Here is a 15,481-nt window from a genome sequence, read left to right on the forward strand (position 1 = left end):
GGATACTATTATTGCGCGCCTTTAGGCCTATCTTTCTGACGACTCTGAGCCACAGCTACTCATGCAGCTAAAAGCACGACATATAATGGCTGCATTTCGCAATCTAAGAACGCCTGCGCCAAACAAAACCGCTCGACACCACGGCTTGCTACGTCGTGCCGTTCGTACGTAGTAATCTATTGGAACGCTGCTATACCTGTGAGGTACCTTCTAGATCTCTGAAATAAGAGAAGAAGGAACGACGGAGATTCAAGTTTTTTCCTGCAGTCCCACACCTCGGTTCGCTGTACCTACCTTACTAGTATCAGGTTGATAGACCTTTCCTACGGTGCTCATTGTTCACGATGGCAGACTACAGGAGCAAGGCATCTGAGACGAAGAGAAAAAGCCAATCTGGCACATAGTCACATCGACACACAACAAGATGAAGATTTCTGCCACCGAACCTTCCCAATTCCTCCCACCTACGGACCAACAGCCAACCTCATCTTCAACAAATCCTTCTCCAGAACCTCCTCCTTCTTCCCGCTAAACTCCTCCATATCCCAACACGCACTAACATACCTTCCACCAAGCCACTCCCTCCTCTGCGCCCCCAACCACATCAACGTATCGCCCGCCAACTCCGGCGTATCAACAAGCCACTCATGCATGTGCCCCGGCATACCCAGCGCCAACTCCGTCTGTATGCCTCCCGGATGTACAGCCATAGCCAGCATACCATCCTTACCCTCCCCGTGGTCGTGGTCAATGAACTCGGTCAACCGGAGTGAAGCCAGTTTGGCGGGCCCGTACGAAGAGCTCTGCGGAACAACCATAACGGCGCCGATGGATGTAATATTGATGATGATCTTGGAGCCGGCGAGGAGGTGCGGCCAGAATGCGCGGGTTACGAGGTAGCTTCCTTTTACGCTGACTTCGTAGTCGCGCCACCATTCTTCTGGGTCGGTGTCTGGGATGCCGGCGAAAGAGGCGAGACTGCCCGCGTTGTTGATCAAGACGTCGAGTCGACCGTCGAACTTCTCGGTGACGAGCTTAGCAGCAGCGTCTACGCTGTCTTTGCTGGTGACATCCAGATCTAGTGCTAGGACTTGTGGCTCTGAGCGACCTGCGGATTTGGCTGCGGCTTGGACGTCTTTGACCACGGTGGAGAGGTCGGATCGTGCGCCGATTATTATGCCTGAGGCACCTGCTTTTGCGTAACTGAGGGCTGTGGCACGGCCGACGCCTTTTGAGGCACCGGTGATCAAGACGTGCTTTCCTTGGAGATTGAAGTTGGACGGGGAGATGTATGGGTAAGTGTCGTGACGGTCTGTGGCGACAAAATTCAAGCCTGTCAGATGTGTGTTAGATGCGTACTGGCGATGGGGAAAGGCTGGAGTGAAGGTTGAGTACCATTGGAGGCGCGGGTTTCACCGAAATCTTTGGACATGATGAGTCTTGCTGGATTCAGGAGTGATACAAAGTAGCAAATATCGAGATGTTCGTTCAACGCTCGAGAAGGGTACGTGTGATGGCAGTGTATATAGTCCTGCAGAACTAGATGTTGTATGACGTAAACTAGGCCCCCACTCGGTATGGCACAGGATGCAAACTAGGATCATACCGGTATGCAAGGAGTTACCGGACATAGCTATTCGGCAGTTATCATGGAAGGAAACGCGTTGTATGAAGGTGAAATGAAACTCGTAAATTAATTAAGTCTATACCCCATGCGCTCACTTGCTCAACGCTAATATCCTCTCAACAGCCCTCTCCGCCGCGATCATGACACCCATAACAGGGTTCGTGGTCAGAGGCGGCACGATACTTGCATCAATGACGAACAAGTTCTGCATCCCGATAACCTTCGTATCCGTGTCAATGCAGGCCTCCATCCTGCAACTGCTGCTCCAATGTTGTACGTTGCCAAGTGTGAACGCGCTTGGCGTGGTCAGATAAGTCGCAATCTGCTCGATAGTCGAGTTCTTTGCAACGTTGAGCGGGTTGAGAGTAGCCGGCAGAGCTTGGAAGATGTTGTAGACGAACGTCGCAATAGCGGTCGCATCGCGGGGGTCGGCGTAGAAGTTTGATGAGGGAAGCGCGATGCCTCTGGCATCAAGGTTTACGCGACCGACAGATCGGAGACCAGAGGTGCCGTAGACGTTGAGTGTGATGGTTCCGTTCTGCGTGAGGCCCATTGCTCCGGCAGAGTCAATGGTGCCCTGGCAGCCCACTACATCATCGCCTTGCTGGATGTAGTCCCAGAAGGCGCTCGTCTGGGAAGCGAACGTGTAAGGACCAGATCGTTCGTTGAGGTATAGATCGACGTCGGATTGCGGTGGGTTGGAGTAGTCGTAAGCATACGAGGCAATCTCATCAGATTGGAGCTCGATGAAGGTGTTTGGGTTATCGAAGACACCGTTGCCGACAGCGGTGTTGTTGATCCAGTCTTGAGAAGGAACTGTAACATGACCGTTCTTCGAGAGGTTTGTCAATGTCGCTGCCTCGCCAATACCAGACCACATCAACAGCTGAGGGCTGAGGAGAGCACCAGCTGAAGAGATAACCATGCCGCCTTCTTTGATGCAGATGCTCGAAGAGTTCTCGGCACCGTTGGTCTGAACGTCGACGCCAGTCGCTACGTCGCCCTCTCGACGAACACGCAAGACTTTAGTGCCAGTTTGGAAGGCAAAATTCGAGCGAGCCAGGGCCGACTGCAGGTATGTCTTGACCGGACCGCTCCTTTGCCCATTCTCGTAGTACCAGATCGGGTGGCCGAACACCTTGGTCTTGTTGTGGTTCTCGATGCCATCGTTCAGGCCGACCTCTGCAAAACCCGCGCCATCAACGAGCCATTGCTTCGCAGCATCGTAACCGCTCTGCAAGTACCGCTTGCCGTCTCTTGAAGGACTGTCTGTGTTTGGCTGTTTCGCTCGGACCTTGTTGATTGCGCATTGCATGTCGTCATTCTTCCAGCCCTGGGGGAAGTAGCGATCCCAATCGCTCGCGGGTGGCTGGAAGAACAACCCAGCGTTGATTGCGGAGTTACCACCGACGGTGCATCCTTGAAACGCGTTGACGACATCAGACGCGCATGTCAAGTTTCCTTCACCGGAATTCGAGAAGATGGACTTGTACAGCCCGGGAACATCAACACGGCTGAGTTCAGTTCCATTTAGCCATTCTGGGCGAGCACGACCGCCGGTCACGTAGTACGACGGGCCGCCCTGCTCTAGGAGTAGAGTCTTCTTGCCGGCTTCGCTCATGCGGTCCGCTGTAACGATACCCGCTGGACCAGAACCTGGAGGATGTCAACTTTGATGTCAGATTTTGGATGATCTGTGAGCTTACCAACGACAATGACATCCCATTCACCACCAGCGCATTGCTCTGCCGCAGCATAGCTCGCGAACGCAGCGACCGGTAACAAGACCTTCAACATATGAGTTGCTACCATGATGCCTTCTCTTTGATTTCGGAGGTGTTGTTTGTCCTATGTTTCGAGGCTATAGCTCCTGCCGTGACAAGGCCGAAGGCTGACTTTAAGCATTCCATCTCACCCTCAGCTCCTAGCAAGCACGCTTACCCTAGCCTCGAGCTTTAAAGCACGGTGATGTACAAGTACCACCATGCTAAGCAAATTTGCAGCGTGAAGCTGGAGCCGACATCACCGAACACGAAGAGGTATGACGCCGTTTACGGGGTGGAGCGTGCGCAGGCCTAAACCATCGCCCAGATGCGGGCGCTTTACCTCTTCGCATCCGCTATGAGCGCATAGATCTCGCGCCGGTCGATGGCCGTAGAAGCTTAAGAATCATCGCTCCGACGGATTGGGTGCGTGGCGGTCGTTGCGTGGTTATTTTGGGACATCGGCGGCGAGCTGAAGGTGTGGCGAGGTTGCATCGTGAGGGGTCCGGCCTGTCAGGAAGAAGCCCAACGTTAGCGGAAGGTGCGGCTGAGTTTGTGACTTTGCGTCAGTCACCCAGATCCTAACTCCAGTATTTTCTTCTTTCGACCCCTCTGTTGCTCGCATCGCGGATGGCGAGATTGCGTGAAAAAGCTTGGGAAGCTTGTCGCATGCAACCTGCCCGCTCGGGCCGCTCGGAAGGTTTGATTGTGGGACCTTCGTATGGGGCAAGGGCTACTTGGGTAGACACCGACGCACACATGACATGTTGACGGAAAGCAGCTATCTGAGGACTTGGAAAAGATGTTGCGAGACGGGTGGTGTCGCCTCTTGTTTTCGACTCAGTCATATGCAGAAACAGTCAACGTGGAGTCATGCGACGCACGGTTTAGTATTACCACCGACAGAGCATCAATCGACACATACGGACATGACGCATCAATCGTTCTTCCTTCACATTCGCCATACATAGCATATAGTCACTATCGCATACATGAGTGATTCGAAACGATGACAACATAGCGCCCAGAGGGTCTCGAGAACTACGGGTTTGGCTTCGGAGTCACGATGCAGTATGCACAACTTCATCATTCGCGAGGCTCGCTCCATGCAACCCGCATACCACTTCCAAAGGCGAACGCTTAGTTGACGATTCCTACACATTCCCAAGCGCAGGTCTTTGAGCGGCAACCGATATTCCCAGAATTTGAATCGTCGATATGGATGCACACATCATCACTGACGCAGACGAACGTCGGAACAACATCCATGTGAACTTCGACCCTTCTACCCTCGAGGTAGCTTACCCCGATGAAGCGGCTGAAATGAGAAGTAGATCCCCTCCTACCCGGACAAGGACTGCTCAGCTAACGAGTCGCAGCTCTTGTCCGAGGACTCCCTTTACGCACCGGCACTTATACTGTTCGTATCCGGCCGTACCATCCCCACGAAAACATGTTCCACGCCGATGTCGTCGACAGCAGCCGCGAGACAATCTTCGAGGACAGAGCAGAAATCTTAAAGATGGGTCGAGATTTAGCTATGAGAGGATTGCTTGATGTGCTTCACGTCGAGGACAACATGAACCAGGCCAGCCTCTGTCGCGATTCACTGAGAAACTTGCCACAAGGCATTCACTATGAAATGACAATCGCACCGACCAAGAGAGGCTGGGAGGCAGAGATTATAGGCGGAGATCAGAGGGGAACCAGCTGTTCGAAGGGAACTGTCCAGGATTTGGACAACGAGACCGCCGCCAGCGAATTCATCTTGCGTTGGATGCAGGACGAACTGCAACGATCCACGGACGGTGCTTACCTGGTTAAATCTAAGAAATATCCTGACGAGTTTAGAGATTTGTCGAGTGAGGTTCTCAGATACTTTGTACAAATCATGAAGCTGATCAGAGTAGTTCTACTTACACGGTTTTTTGGCTCGCTACCTCTACCTGGATTCTCCGTACGCATCGAGCGACGCCACCAGCCTGACGTCGGATTCATTGCCATGGTTGTTGATACTACGAACACCGTTCTCGATTACCGAAATGAAGAATTCAAATCCAGATACATCGAAGTGGGTGAACACGAGGCTATAATTGAGTTGGTCAAATTTATGAACATCCTGAGGGTACGATGTGAAGTCGAAGACTACGAGAAGGAGTTGGAGAAACGTGCAAATGGTCCCGCTAAACGCAAATACAAATACACATACAAATCCGAAGTGCGAGAGTCCCATCGCACAGGAAGGTCATGGGCTGGCATCATCACGCGTGCCCCGAGGGGAAGACCGCAAGTGACTGATGTTCATCGGGAATACTGCCCAACAGAAATTGATGCATGGAGATACGTTCGAACATGGATAGAAACGGAAATGGACATCCTTGAGAACGATAAATATGAACCCGTAGTAAGTGCCCAGATTTGGTTGAGCAGGCAAATTAATAAAGTCTATCAGCCGAAGATAAAGCTTCCGCTCGGCCTCCATGTGGAGCCGGCAACAGGTCATAGACGAAGGAAGCAGTAGTAACTTACATTGGCCGGGGGAAAGGAGGGCCTTTCAGCAGGTCCTGGGGTTGGATCATCATTATAATCTAATGTTGGACTGGAATTGAGACAGCTACTTGATGTCAATATGCATTTCTTCAACTATTGCTAGACGTCGCTGTATTACAATGTATCGTATGTTTCATCTAATCCATTACTTACAGGATTAAAGCCAGCGTAGATGTTCCCGTTTGCGCTCGGGGCCGGCCTATGAGCGCTTCGCCTCATTTCAGGTCCATGCAAAGAAGTGGCGAGACTACTTGAAGACTTCTTAGATGTGAGATTGAGCCGGCGAAGGATCATTGGAAGGTCTTCATAGACAGGTTTGATCGAAGAGGCGGAAGGCACTGAGATTACCATACAAGGCAGTGTCTGTCCGATCCATTTCTAAGTTCTTCGTAAATCTAGTCGATCAGAAGCCATAGGAGGTGTGTATACGGTGTGCACTCTTGTTCGCGTGAGTATTGCTTACGCGCGACGCATCTATTGCGGATGGCAGGATACCAACGGGCATTAATGGTGATCGCAACGAGGTCTCAGTGACGACGTGTTCGGCTCTGACCAAGTAGCAGAAGTCACCGCCTCTGAGTCATGTACTTCATGTTACACAAACTGCGGACTCGCCAAAGACACTTCCTTGCCCGCATCTATCTGAATTGTATACTCATATCGACGGTGATCGCTGCGTCGAGTCTTTGAAAGCAAGAAAAGTTACCTGGAGTCACGTATGAATCAATTATATGACTATGAACGGCTCTCGTTGCACAAATGGGAAGTCATTACCAGCGACAGCTCTTGAGAAGAGTCAGTGTCAGTATAAAACGCGAAAACGGACTGCTCTAAATCTTCTGCTTTACCACCAAAAACTGACTATGCAACGAGGCTGATACTAAACATCTACTGCCAGCCATCGCGTCGCAATGCCAGAAAACGACGACAAACTCGTTGTGACCGTAATCACGGACAACGCAGATGTTCCGAGCTCTAGTGCTCCGAATATAAAAGCACGCAGGGGAAAAGTACCTACACCTTCCGTTACGTTCGCGACACCAGGACTCGAAAGTTCTCCGGTGGAGATCCCGCAAGCGACTGAGACACAAGAGTCAGTCTCTTCCACCGAGATATCCATCGAAAAGGTCGTGGAGCAGGTCAACGAGTGCAGGATCAAGAACGCGACCAAATTAAGAATACCCGCACCGGCCGTGAAATTGGAACAAATATCTTCCAATAGCGACGAGTGGGAGGTACGCCTCATTTCTGAAGCTCGAGGCGTACCGACGTTTGGTGCCGAGACCAAGATTTTGAGACAGCCTGATGAGTTACGTGAGTTAAATAAATTGAAAGGAAGTGAGTGTTGCAAATGAAAAGGATATTACAGCTACTGAACCCTCACTTAGCTGTGGCAAAGGTGTGGCCCCCGGGGACCTCGGAGAACAACTACCGCGCAGAGATTGTCCTGGACACACACCCTCACGCGTTCTACGAGTTCATCGCCACTGTCTGAGATGATCGTGACAACAAGGAGCTTTTCAGCAACCAAGGGGGCCATCGCGAGACCCCGGAATTAGCGTTTTATCGTCTTGATAGAGCGATTGAGAAACAGTATCTTGGCGAAAGCGTGGCACCGCTCCGAGCACCCCAGCAAAACAAGGACAAAGTATATTATAAGAGATTGTTACAAAGAGAGGAGATTCTGAGTATGCGTTCACAGGTCGTTGTGAGAGTGTGTGTTGACCACTATACAGGCGAATTACTAGAATGGAAGAGGCGCGACTATTATGGTATAAAGATGGAGTCGAGACTAGGGTCATCCCGGCCGTATCAAGCAGTGGTGAAGCGAAAGGACAAAGGCATTCAGATTGTGCAGGGTGGTGGCTGGGTGAAATCTGAAGACAGGGCTTACAAGGATCTGTTGAAAGAAGTCAAGGTGTTCGTGAAAAGTCATCCTTCGTAGGTTCGACAAAAGATGGGAGTTTGACACGATAGCTTCGCGTCAATCAATACTGGAGGATACAGGATAGAAGTTGGAAGCAAATGTATTCTCCAAACTTGTCATTCATTTCATTTCCTTACTTCCATGTACGAGTTTTTGTATAATATCCAGCATTGCGCTGTACAAGAAGCGATTAGTCCTAAGCTTACACAAGTAGGATATGTGTGCCTCTTTTCAGAAACCCGGTGCAACGGCGCGACCCCGATCACAAGTGCCTCCGCATCCCCTGATAAGACTTCCTAAGTCCTGGTGGCTGAGATCATACCGAAGGGAGAGAAGGAGACGGCGAAAGAGGCCGACAACAAGGCAAGCAACAGCTACGCATGCATCATGTCTTCACAGCCATCTACGTTATGATGCTAAGCCCGGATCAGGCATGTTCCCTTCTCCTCCACAAACGCAAACGGGGCAAAGACACAGACGCTCAGCTGGACGGTCTGCGAGCCGGGAGTGCGCAACAGGAACAGGAAGATACGAAACTTCGTGGTGAAGTGGAGAAGTTCGAGTTCGACAGCCGCATTACGAAGATCAAGGTACGTGAGGATGCCATCATGGTGTAAAGCAGTGGTATGTAACCAGTGATTCGATTACCTACAAATCGTCGCTCATCCATCAACTCGATTAGCCCATAAGCTGCAGCTGATCTGTAGGCGGCCACCTCGTCTGCGCAAAGCTCAAACATCGCTTGATACTCTGCAGATACTTCCGCGTCATCTCGTCGCTCATGATATGCGCCGCATTTTTATCGCTCTCGTGCAGCTTTTCTCGCGCACTTCTCTCGTGGATACCCACCATGGTAACACCAATGGGCCACGCCGCCTTGCCGATACTGAGACGTAGATAACCATCGTTCGCATCGACGTATCTTCGCTCCTGTGCAGCGTGCACAATCTCCACAACGGGCTCGACGATACTGTCTGGAAGATCAGACTTCTCTAGCTTCTTGAACAGTGGTCGCATGTTCTCGCGCGCTTGTACCATGGCTGCGTAGGCTTGTTTTCCTTGGTAGCTCTCTTTGACTTCGGGGTCTCGACGTAGGAGCGTGAGGTCCCATTCTTTCAGCACCATGGTGAAGTAGCTCGCCAACTGTCTGAACAGAAACTCGCGACCCTCCTTGTCCTTGGGTACCTGGGGGCTGACCTTCATGTCCTTCTCCGGCACGAGTTGTAGTGTTGTGGGTATCGGACCGTCCGTCATGATGGCTGCTAGGCTATCTGCACCGACGCGCTTCTTGTATCGCTTCAGGCGTTGTTTGTGTGTCTCGCCGAATAGCCGCGCTGGCTCATCGAGGGCTCTCAGCTTTGCGACGAGCTCTTCGTCCTCGATGTCTTCGTCTTCGGGGACCGGTGTGCCATCTCCCTCGCCGTCCTTCTTCTTAGGTGGAAGATCAGGAAGTCCTAGCCGCTTTCGCCGCTGTCTTTCTTCTGCCTCTTCCTCTTCTTCCCTTATGCGTCTTGATTCCTCGGCCATGCGCATGCGCTTTTCCCGGCGCTCGGCTTCCCTCTCGGCTTCATCTTCTTCGGCTTTGCGCTTCTTCTCGTGACGTTCTCGCCGTGCCTTCTCCGCGGCTTCTTGTTCGGCGACGTATGCGGCTTGCCGTTGCGCTTCGATTTCGCTGCGCTTTAGGTACTTTTTCTCGGTCGGTTCGGCTGGTGAGGCTGTGTCTTTGCCCTTTTTGATATGTGCGGACATCAACTTTGCGAAATCCATGTTGGCGACTGTGATGTTCGGGGTCTAAAGTGAGTCGACGTGTTGAAGATGAGTCAGTGTTGTTTGCGACGTGGAGGCTCACCTGCGCCTTCCAGTGGAAGGTACGTGCCGAGGAAGGCGCTAGTGGGAGCTCTCCGCGTCCCGGTCGCGTTCCTTCCTCCCCAAACTCTCCAAACACATTCACATCTTGCGCCTGACGTCACCTCCTCACGACTTTCCTAGCGAATTATCGCTACGTGCCTGCGAATTTCGAAAAATCTTCATACATTGACTAGCCTGATAGTCCACAAGGCTGCAGACCTCACAATGGCGGCTCCCGCGAAGATTGACCGTCAAACAACGACGCCCTTCCTGTTGCGCCTTTTCTTCAAGCAGAACTCGTTCCATAGGTGCGCATTGCTCCTAGTCTCAAGATTGTATGAAATAAACACGTACTGATAGCTCAAAGACTGGACGAATTTGACCCAACACTACCACGTCTCCCAACCAACGTCCAAATCTACACATGGCAGAGCTGTAGTCTGCGCGAGCTATGCACACTACTCCTGAGCGCAGTACCAACATTACTACCACAACCGTACGCTGGATCGCGCATCGCATTTCGACTCGTATACCCAGACATACAAGGCTCCAACCGACCAGGCGCGCCAGGGCGATTCATATCACGCGACATAGGCTCCGTCATTGTGGGTGCGCGACCAAGAGATGAGGACATTGATATGGAGGGTGTTGAGGGAGGAAGTGTCACAGAGGCTCTCAAGCAGCTGGACGGCGACGCAGACAAGACACTGGGGGACGTCAGATTTATGATAGGCGACTATGTGGCATGCGCCATCCTCCCGCCGCTACCCGATGGCAGTGTACCAGCTGCACCTCCGCCGCTCTCTGGACCGGGTAGAGGACCGCCTTCAGGACCATATGGCGGACGGCCACGTGAGAACGGTTTCGGTGGACGGGGAGACTATGGCGGCTTCGGAAGAGGTGGTAGAGGTGGAAGCAGATTCGACGATCGGAGATTAAGTGGAGGCGGCGTGCCTTTTGGTGAATGGAGGAGAGGCGAAGCGCCACCAGATCGAGAGCTAGGTTTTGGAAGAGGGGGCAGAGGGGGACGAGGAGGTGGAGATGACTGGCGCGATCGAGGCAGAGGGCGGGGACGATGGTAGTACAAATCTTTGACTGCGAAGTCATGACGCTATTGTTGCGACTCAGACGCGGCGCAAGCCATAATGGCGCCCAAGCAAGCAGCTTCACGAAATACCGAGTCACCGTTTGAAGCCGGTGAGTCACTATGACCGCTCGTAGGATGAGTTAACATTGAGGTTGACAGATACATCGTAGCATCACCCAGTCTATCGAGTCGCTATCAAGCTTCGAATTCGTCTCCATGCTTCAGCAGCGTGTGATGTCCCCTCCCTTCACCTCCTTGTCGCCGTAAAGCCCACCGCACAAACTCGCCCTCGCGAACTGTTCCCTCGTTGTAGCAACAAAGTCTACCATGCGAACTCGCCTTCCCAACATATCGGCTTGTTGTAGCCACAAACTACACAGTATGACGTTGCTGTTTGGAAGACTTCTCGGCTTCGATCTCCTTGAATAGTTCTTCGTAGGCGGTCACTACGTCCGGCGCAACCGGACCTCTCCGCTTTTCCTTCTTTGTGCCGCCCACGATGTAGACTACAGCGATGTTTTGGCCGTCCTTCCCCTTGACTCCAACCTCGTATTCTTCTTGAGGCCATGGCGACTCTTCATTTTCGTCGAACGGAGCTTCGCCGAGAATGTCTGCAGACGTGTACGTTAGTAGGAATTCGATATAGAAAGCGGCCAGTAAACTCACCGGTAATCCGCTCCGACAATTGCTCTACCTTTGCCTCGTCCTCCTTGCTCAATGTGGACTTCTTGACGACAGCAGTTTGCTCAATGCAAGCGTTTGGTATTGTGGACGCTGTCCGGGGCATGTGCAGTATCCGAAGAAGGGTATATTGGTAATAAAGAATACATGGTAGCGCGCGCAGTGGTTTTGATCATGGTGGTGAGTCTTTTGGTGTGAATGTGTGTATGTGACTGTGTGGAAGTGACATTGCGTGGGAGTGACTACGACTGACTCTCGTCACGGTAGCGTGGAGGATGTTGACGAACATGCGAACAATCTACATAAGCTATCACAGGATTCAACAGCATACATGTATTCAAAGGCTTGTTGAGGTGTGATCTCAAGATTAGCTTGAAGTATACAAACAAGTCGGAGGTGATGATGTCGCCCTGCTCAAAGTTCATGTAGACTCAAATTGTCTGACTTCCGGAGTCTTTCTTCGACGAACTTAACGTTGTATGCCTATGTATCAGACTCGGTACTCTTCTCTCGGTTGCTTGCGTGAATGTGAGTGTCCATGCGTGGTGTACATATACTAAGGTATGGTAATAGCGACTGGACGTGTAGTGGATCTCGTCCCATTCTGGTTAGCGCCGTCTCATCCAATGAAAGCGGGGTCCCATGTATGTTGCAGAGGATACATTCGCACCACCATCCACACGCCTCCCGCATGTCCACGGTGCGCGAGGTGACTTCCAGACCGGCGATATGGCGCATACATTTCGTTATCAGGCGCTCGACGATGGCCTTTCACAAATACGCGTTTTCCATCTGTTTCCAGCATCCGATCATAATGCGCCATTGCGAGGCAAGCTCCACACCGCACAGTTCTTGCCAACTCCGCCAGTCTATGAAACAATTTCGTATGTTTGGGCGGAGAGACCAGGAGAAGAATTGCTCGAGGTCAATGATAACGAATTGGTGATAACCTTCAACCTCGCTTCCGTTCTGAGACGCGTACGATATACAGATCGAACACGAGATTTGTGGATAGATGCGGTGTGTATCGACCAAAGCAGTCCAAAAGAGAAGTCTCAGCAAGTCCGAAAGATGCATCAAATCTATTCGTCAGCGTCAAGGGTGCTTATCTGGCTGGGTACAAAGGTACCCTCGCGTACGAGGGATTCCAATGATCAGAAACTCTGGATGAGTGACGAAGAGTCGATTGAAGCGATAAATCACGTTATGGATTATCTAGAACGCTTGCAAAACCAGGGCTTTGAGGGTATCGAGAAGGAAGAGATCAGATTTAAAGTTAGAACGGAACCTTTATTCGACTGTAAGTGGTGGAAACGTGTTTGGACTATTCAAGAAGGTGTAGTAGCCAACGAACACTCGCTCGTACTCTGGGGGTCTCGAGAGATCTCGTGGGCAAGTCTTTTCGACCTAGTGGAACGTGTGAACTTGTTAGGTCAAGTTCGTCATCCCGAGAGACCTTATGAACTTCCAGTTTCAAAGTTCGCACGAGTTTACCAGCGTTACCGGCTCTCTGGGACGATACCTTTGGAGGATCTTATATACGCGTCATATGGAAGATCGGCGTCCGATCCCCGGGATCTCGTATATGCTCTTCTTGGTCTCGTGAAAAGACAACCACTCGAACCTTTCGAGCCTGATTATACGCAGAAATCTACGTGGGCATTCCAGAAAGCCGTCGTCGAAGTTATGAAAGAGCGGAAAGACCTGGAATTCTTGTTGAACATTGTGGTACGGCGATCTGAAGTGAATTTCACTGAGAAGCCTTCTTGGGCCCACGATTTCACGGAGCGTACACTCCTGCTGTCCACCCGCCTCAAGTACGGTCTGTTTCGCCGCTACGACCTAGTGCAGGAAGGCGCAAGCACTGGACGCAGTTTTTCTGGCGTTCAACATGACGCGCAGGCGGGTACTATCAAGATTACTGGCGCCATCGTTGGACCGGTCGCAGAATCCCAGACAATTTTTACCGATTGCTACAGCGAATTGGCCGAGGATGAGCACAATGGTATGTTTTACATGCGCTTCCTCCGTCAGCACCTGAATGCATTTGTGCCCTGGCTTTTACAGACACTACAAGACTTTACTCATATCGCTCGAAAAGCATGGAGTAAGCGCTTCTCGCCAGACGAGGTCAACGCAAAGGTGGAAAGAGGGGACGTCTGGCGTGTCGCTTTAGATGGACGGAGTATGGACAACCTGAAGTCGCGCATCAAGCAACCGATGCCCAAAGCTGTCGTGGATGAATGGACAGTCCTACAGCGGTATTCAGCGCTCGACACCTGGCGACATATGCTTTCTCAAGAAAAGAGGGGTCTGGCCGAGGATCCAGAATTCAGCATTGCGAAGTCATTATACCGTCACATGATAAGCATCTTTAGTATATACCCACGTTGGAAAGGGTGTCTTTTCACCACGACAAGCGGCTATGTTGCATCTGCGGGTATGGAAGTTCAAAGCGGTGATGTATTGTGTATCCTTTTTGGATGTTTCCTACCACTGGTTTTAAGACCACAGAATGATGGAACGTACATCATTGTCGATGCTGCTTACGTGGAAGGAATAATGGAGGGGGAATTCCTCCAAGACAGATCAAGCTACATGGATACAGAGTTCGTCATCAGTTGAATGGCTCTAGGGAAGGCTGTGGCATTCCTGGAATCCGTCTTTAGGTTTTAGGCCTAACACTCAGGAGGTCATCGTTGCACAGTGTATCTTCCGAATTTTCGTAGCGTCAAGTCCTCTATATTGCGTAGCCAAAGTGCCATCGCGGCTGAGCGAAGGACAACATGGGCCTGCCCCGAAACGTGAACGCAGCGAATCATCGCAACATCGATGCGCCCGAATCTATCGTTCGATCACAGCACAACTCTCATGCCGGGAAGCGGCACATAATCGACCACACCGATCACTGGACTACCCGTCGGCACGCAAACGTCCTTCAGTGTCCAAGAAACGTCTCCCAGCTCATGGTCATTTCCACCTCCATCAGCATCATCTCAACGTATTGTATCACAATAGTCGTCATGCGGTGGTAATAATAGCACTGTTGGCGTGCTGCAAGCTGAGGTGGTGTGTTGGACCTTACGATTGAGGACGAGGAGGTGTGGAGGCGAAGCAGGCGGTGTCGCATGCACGCCTGCCCATACACACATGAGCCATCCATTGCAGCAACAAGGGACAGTGAACGTCATCGCACCTCGAGAAAAATTGTTGGTTCTATTGTTAAGCTCCAATTCACAGCTTAGCAGATATCATTGTTCTGGAAGGCTAGAAACTTGGAGTCGCACAGTCCACTTCCTAGCGTTGATAAGCTGGAAGGTCTGGAAGACCACACGGCTGACTGGACCACTACGACTGGCAGCCACTACCGGCATTCCTCCACCAACTCTGCTCGGGCCGCCGAACGGTCGACTGCCCGCCTGCATGCGTAGCATGGAACGTCTTTGCAAACGTCTACGCAAGGGCTTTGTCCTTTCGTCAGTGATGCGTCTATCGACCGCCTTCCTGCAAGCGAGGAGATGTTGATCAGACGATCCGTACTACACGCTAGAGGGGAAGGAAGAGCGCAGGATCATTACCTCGTTGAGGGGTAGACGCCGTCTACGAAGGCGTGACGAAACGGGTGCGCGGCAATCCCGGCAATCACAGCGGAAGCTATCGCTAGCGGGGAGTTGGATGATGATGTTGCAGGATGCATCGAAGAAGTCATCATGGCTCAATGAAGGTGCGACACGAAATCTACACCGCATGTCGCGCGAGGTACTGATCGCCAATACAGCTCAAGCTAGTGGTGTGTAGCAAGTCGACCCATGTACAGAGGCTTCATGTGCAGATGCTGCCTCCTACCTGGAGGCCTTGGACTTGGGCGGGGCACAGACTTACGCAGCCAGTCAAGATTGGTGTGATGCGTTCGATTCGATCATATCTCGATTCGAATCATGCAAGAGCTTGGGCCTTGCTGCATCATGCTCAGCGCATGTCTGGGGCTCAGTGGAAGA

At 51.6% G+C, this 15,481-nt stretch overlaps 7 protein-coding genes across 7 annotated transcripts; 3 read left to right on the forward strand and 4 right to left on the reverse strand.

Moving 5' to 3' along the window:
- Positions 1 to 464: 464 nt before the first annotated feature.
- Positions 465 to 1,432, reverse strand: J4E78_008928 (uncharacterized protein; the record flags this gene model as incomplete). The annotated part of the gene is made up of 2 exons (XM_049369526.1): positions 465 to 1,333; positions 1,396 to 1,432. The coding sequence occupies 2 exons, from the start codon at positions 1,430 to 1,432 to the stop codon at positions 465 to 467; spliced, it is 906 nt and encodes a 301-aa protein (XP_049218850.1).
- A 286-nt stretch (positions 1,433 to 1,718) lies between these two features.
- On the reverse strand, positions 1,719 to 3,424 carry J4E78_008929 (uncharacterized protein; the record flags this gene model as incomplete). The annotated part of the gene is made up of 2 exons (XM_049369527.1): positions 1,719 to 3,283; positions 3,334 to 3,424. The coding sequence occupies 2 exons, from the start codon at positions 3,422 to 3,424 to the stop codon at positions 1,719 to 1,721; spliced, it is 1,656 nt and encodes a 551-aa protein (XP_049218851.1).
- A 1,419-nt stretch (positions 3,425 to 4,843) lies between these two features.
- Positions 4,844 to 5,911, forward strand: J4E78_008930 (uncharacterized protein; the record flags this gene model as incomplete). Its single annotated transcript, XM_049369528.1, has 1 exon — positions 4,844 to 5,911. The coding sequence occupies one exon, from the start codon at positions 4,844 to 4,846 to the stop codon at positions 5,909 to 5,911; it is 1,068 nt and encodes a 355-aa protein (XP_049218852.1).
- Positions 5,912 to 6,851: 940 nt separating this feature from the next.
- Positions 6,852 to 7,435, forward strand: J4E78_008931 (uncharacterized protein; the record flags this gene model as incomplete). Its single annotated transcript, XM_049369529.1, has 2 exons — positions 6,852 to 7,254; positions 7,329 to 7,435. 2 exons carry the CDS (start codon positions 6,852 to 6,854, stop codon positions 7,433 to 7,435), a joined length of 510 nt encoding a protein of 169 aa, XP_049218853.1.
- A 1,110-nt stretch (positions 7,436 to 8,545) lies between these two features.
- J4E78_008932 (uncharacterized protein) lies at positions 8,546 to 9,634 on the reverse strand (the record flags this gene model as incomplete). The annotated part of the gene is made up of 1 exon (XM_049369530.1): positions 8,546 to 9,634. One exon carries the CDS (start codon positions 9,632 to 9,634, stop codon positions 8,546 to 8,548), a length of 1,089 nt encoding a protein of 362 aa, XP_049218854.1.
- A 306-nt stretch (positions 9,635 to 9,940) lies between these two features.
- J4E78_008933 (uncharacterized protein) lies at positions 9,941 to 10,797 on the forward strand (the record flags this gene model as incomplete). Its single annotated transcript, XM_049369531.1, has 2 exons — positions 9,941 to 10,023; positions 10,083 to 10,797. The coding sequence occupies 2 exons, from the start codon at positions 9,941 to 9,943 to the stop codon at positions 10,795 to 10,797; spliced, it is 798 nt and encodes a 265-aa protein (XP_049218855.1).
- Positions 10,798 to 11,174: 377 nt separating this feature from the next.
- J4E78_008934 (uncharacterized protein) lies at positions 11,175 to 11,589 on the reverse strand (the record flags this gene model as incomplete). Its single annotated transcript, XM_049369532.1, has 2 exons — positions 11,175 to 11,413; positions 11,469 to 11,589. 2 exons carry the CDS (start codon positions 11,587 to 11,589, stop codon positions 11,175 to 11,177), a joined length of 360 nt encoding a protein of 119 aa, XP_049218856.1.
- Positions 11,590 to 15,481: the final 3,892 nt, after the last annotated feature.

This window comes from Alternaria triticimaculans (assembly GCF_023758025.1).
Source record: "Alternaria triticimaculans strain BMP 0046 chromosome Unknown scaffold_17, whole genome shotgun sequence".
Taxonomy (NCBI): domain Eukaryota; kingdom Fungi; phylum Ascomycota; class Dothideomycetes; order Pleosporales; family Pleosporaceae; genus Alternaria; species Alternaria triticimaculans.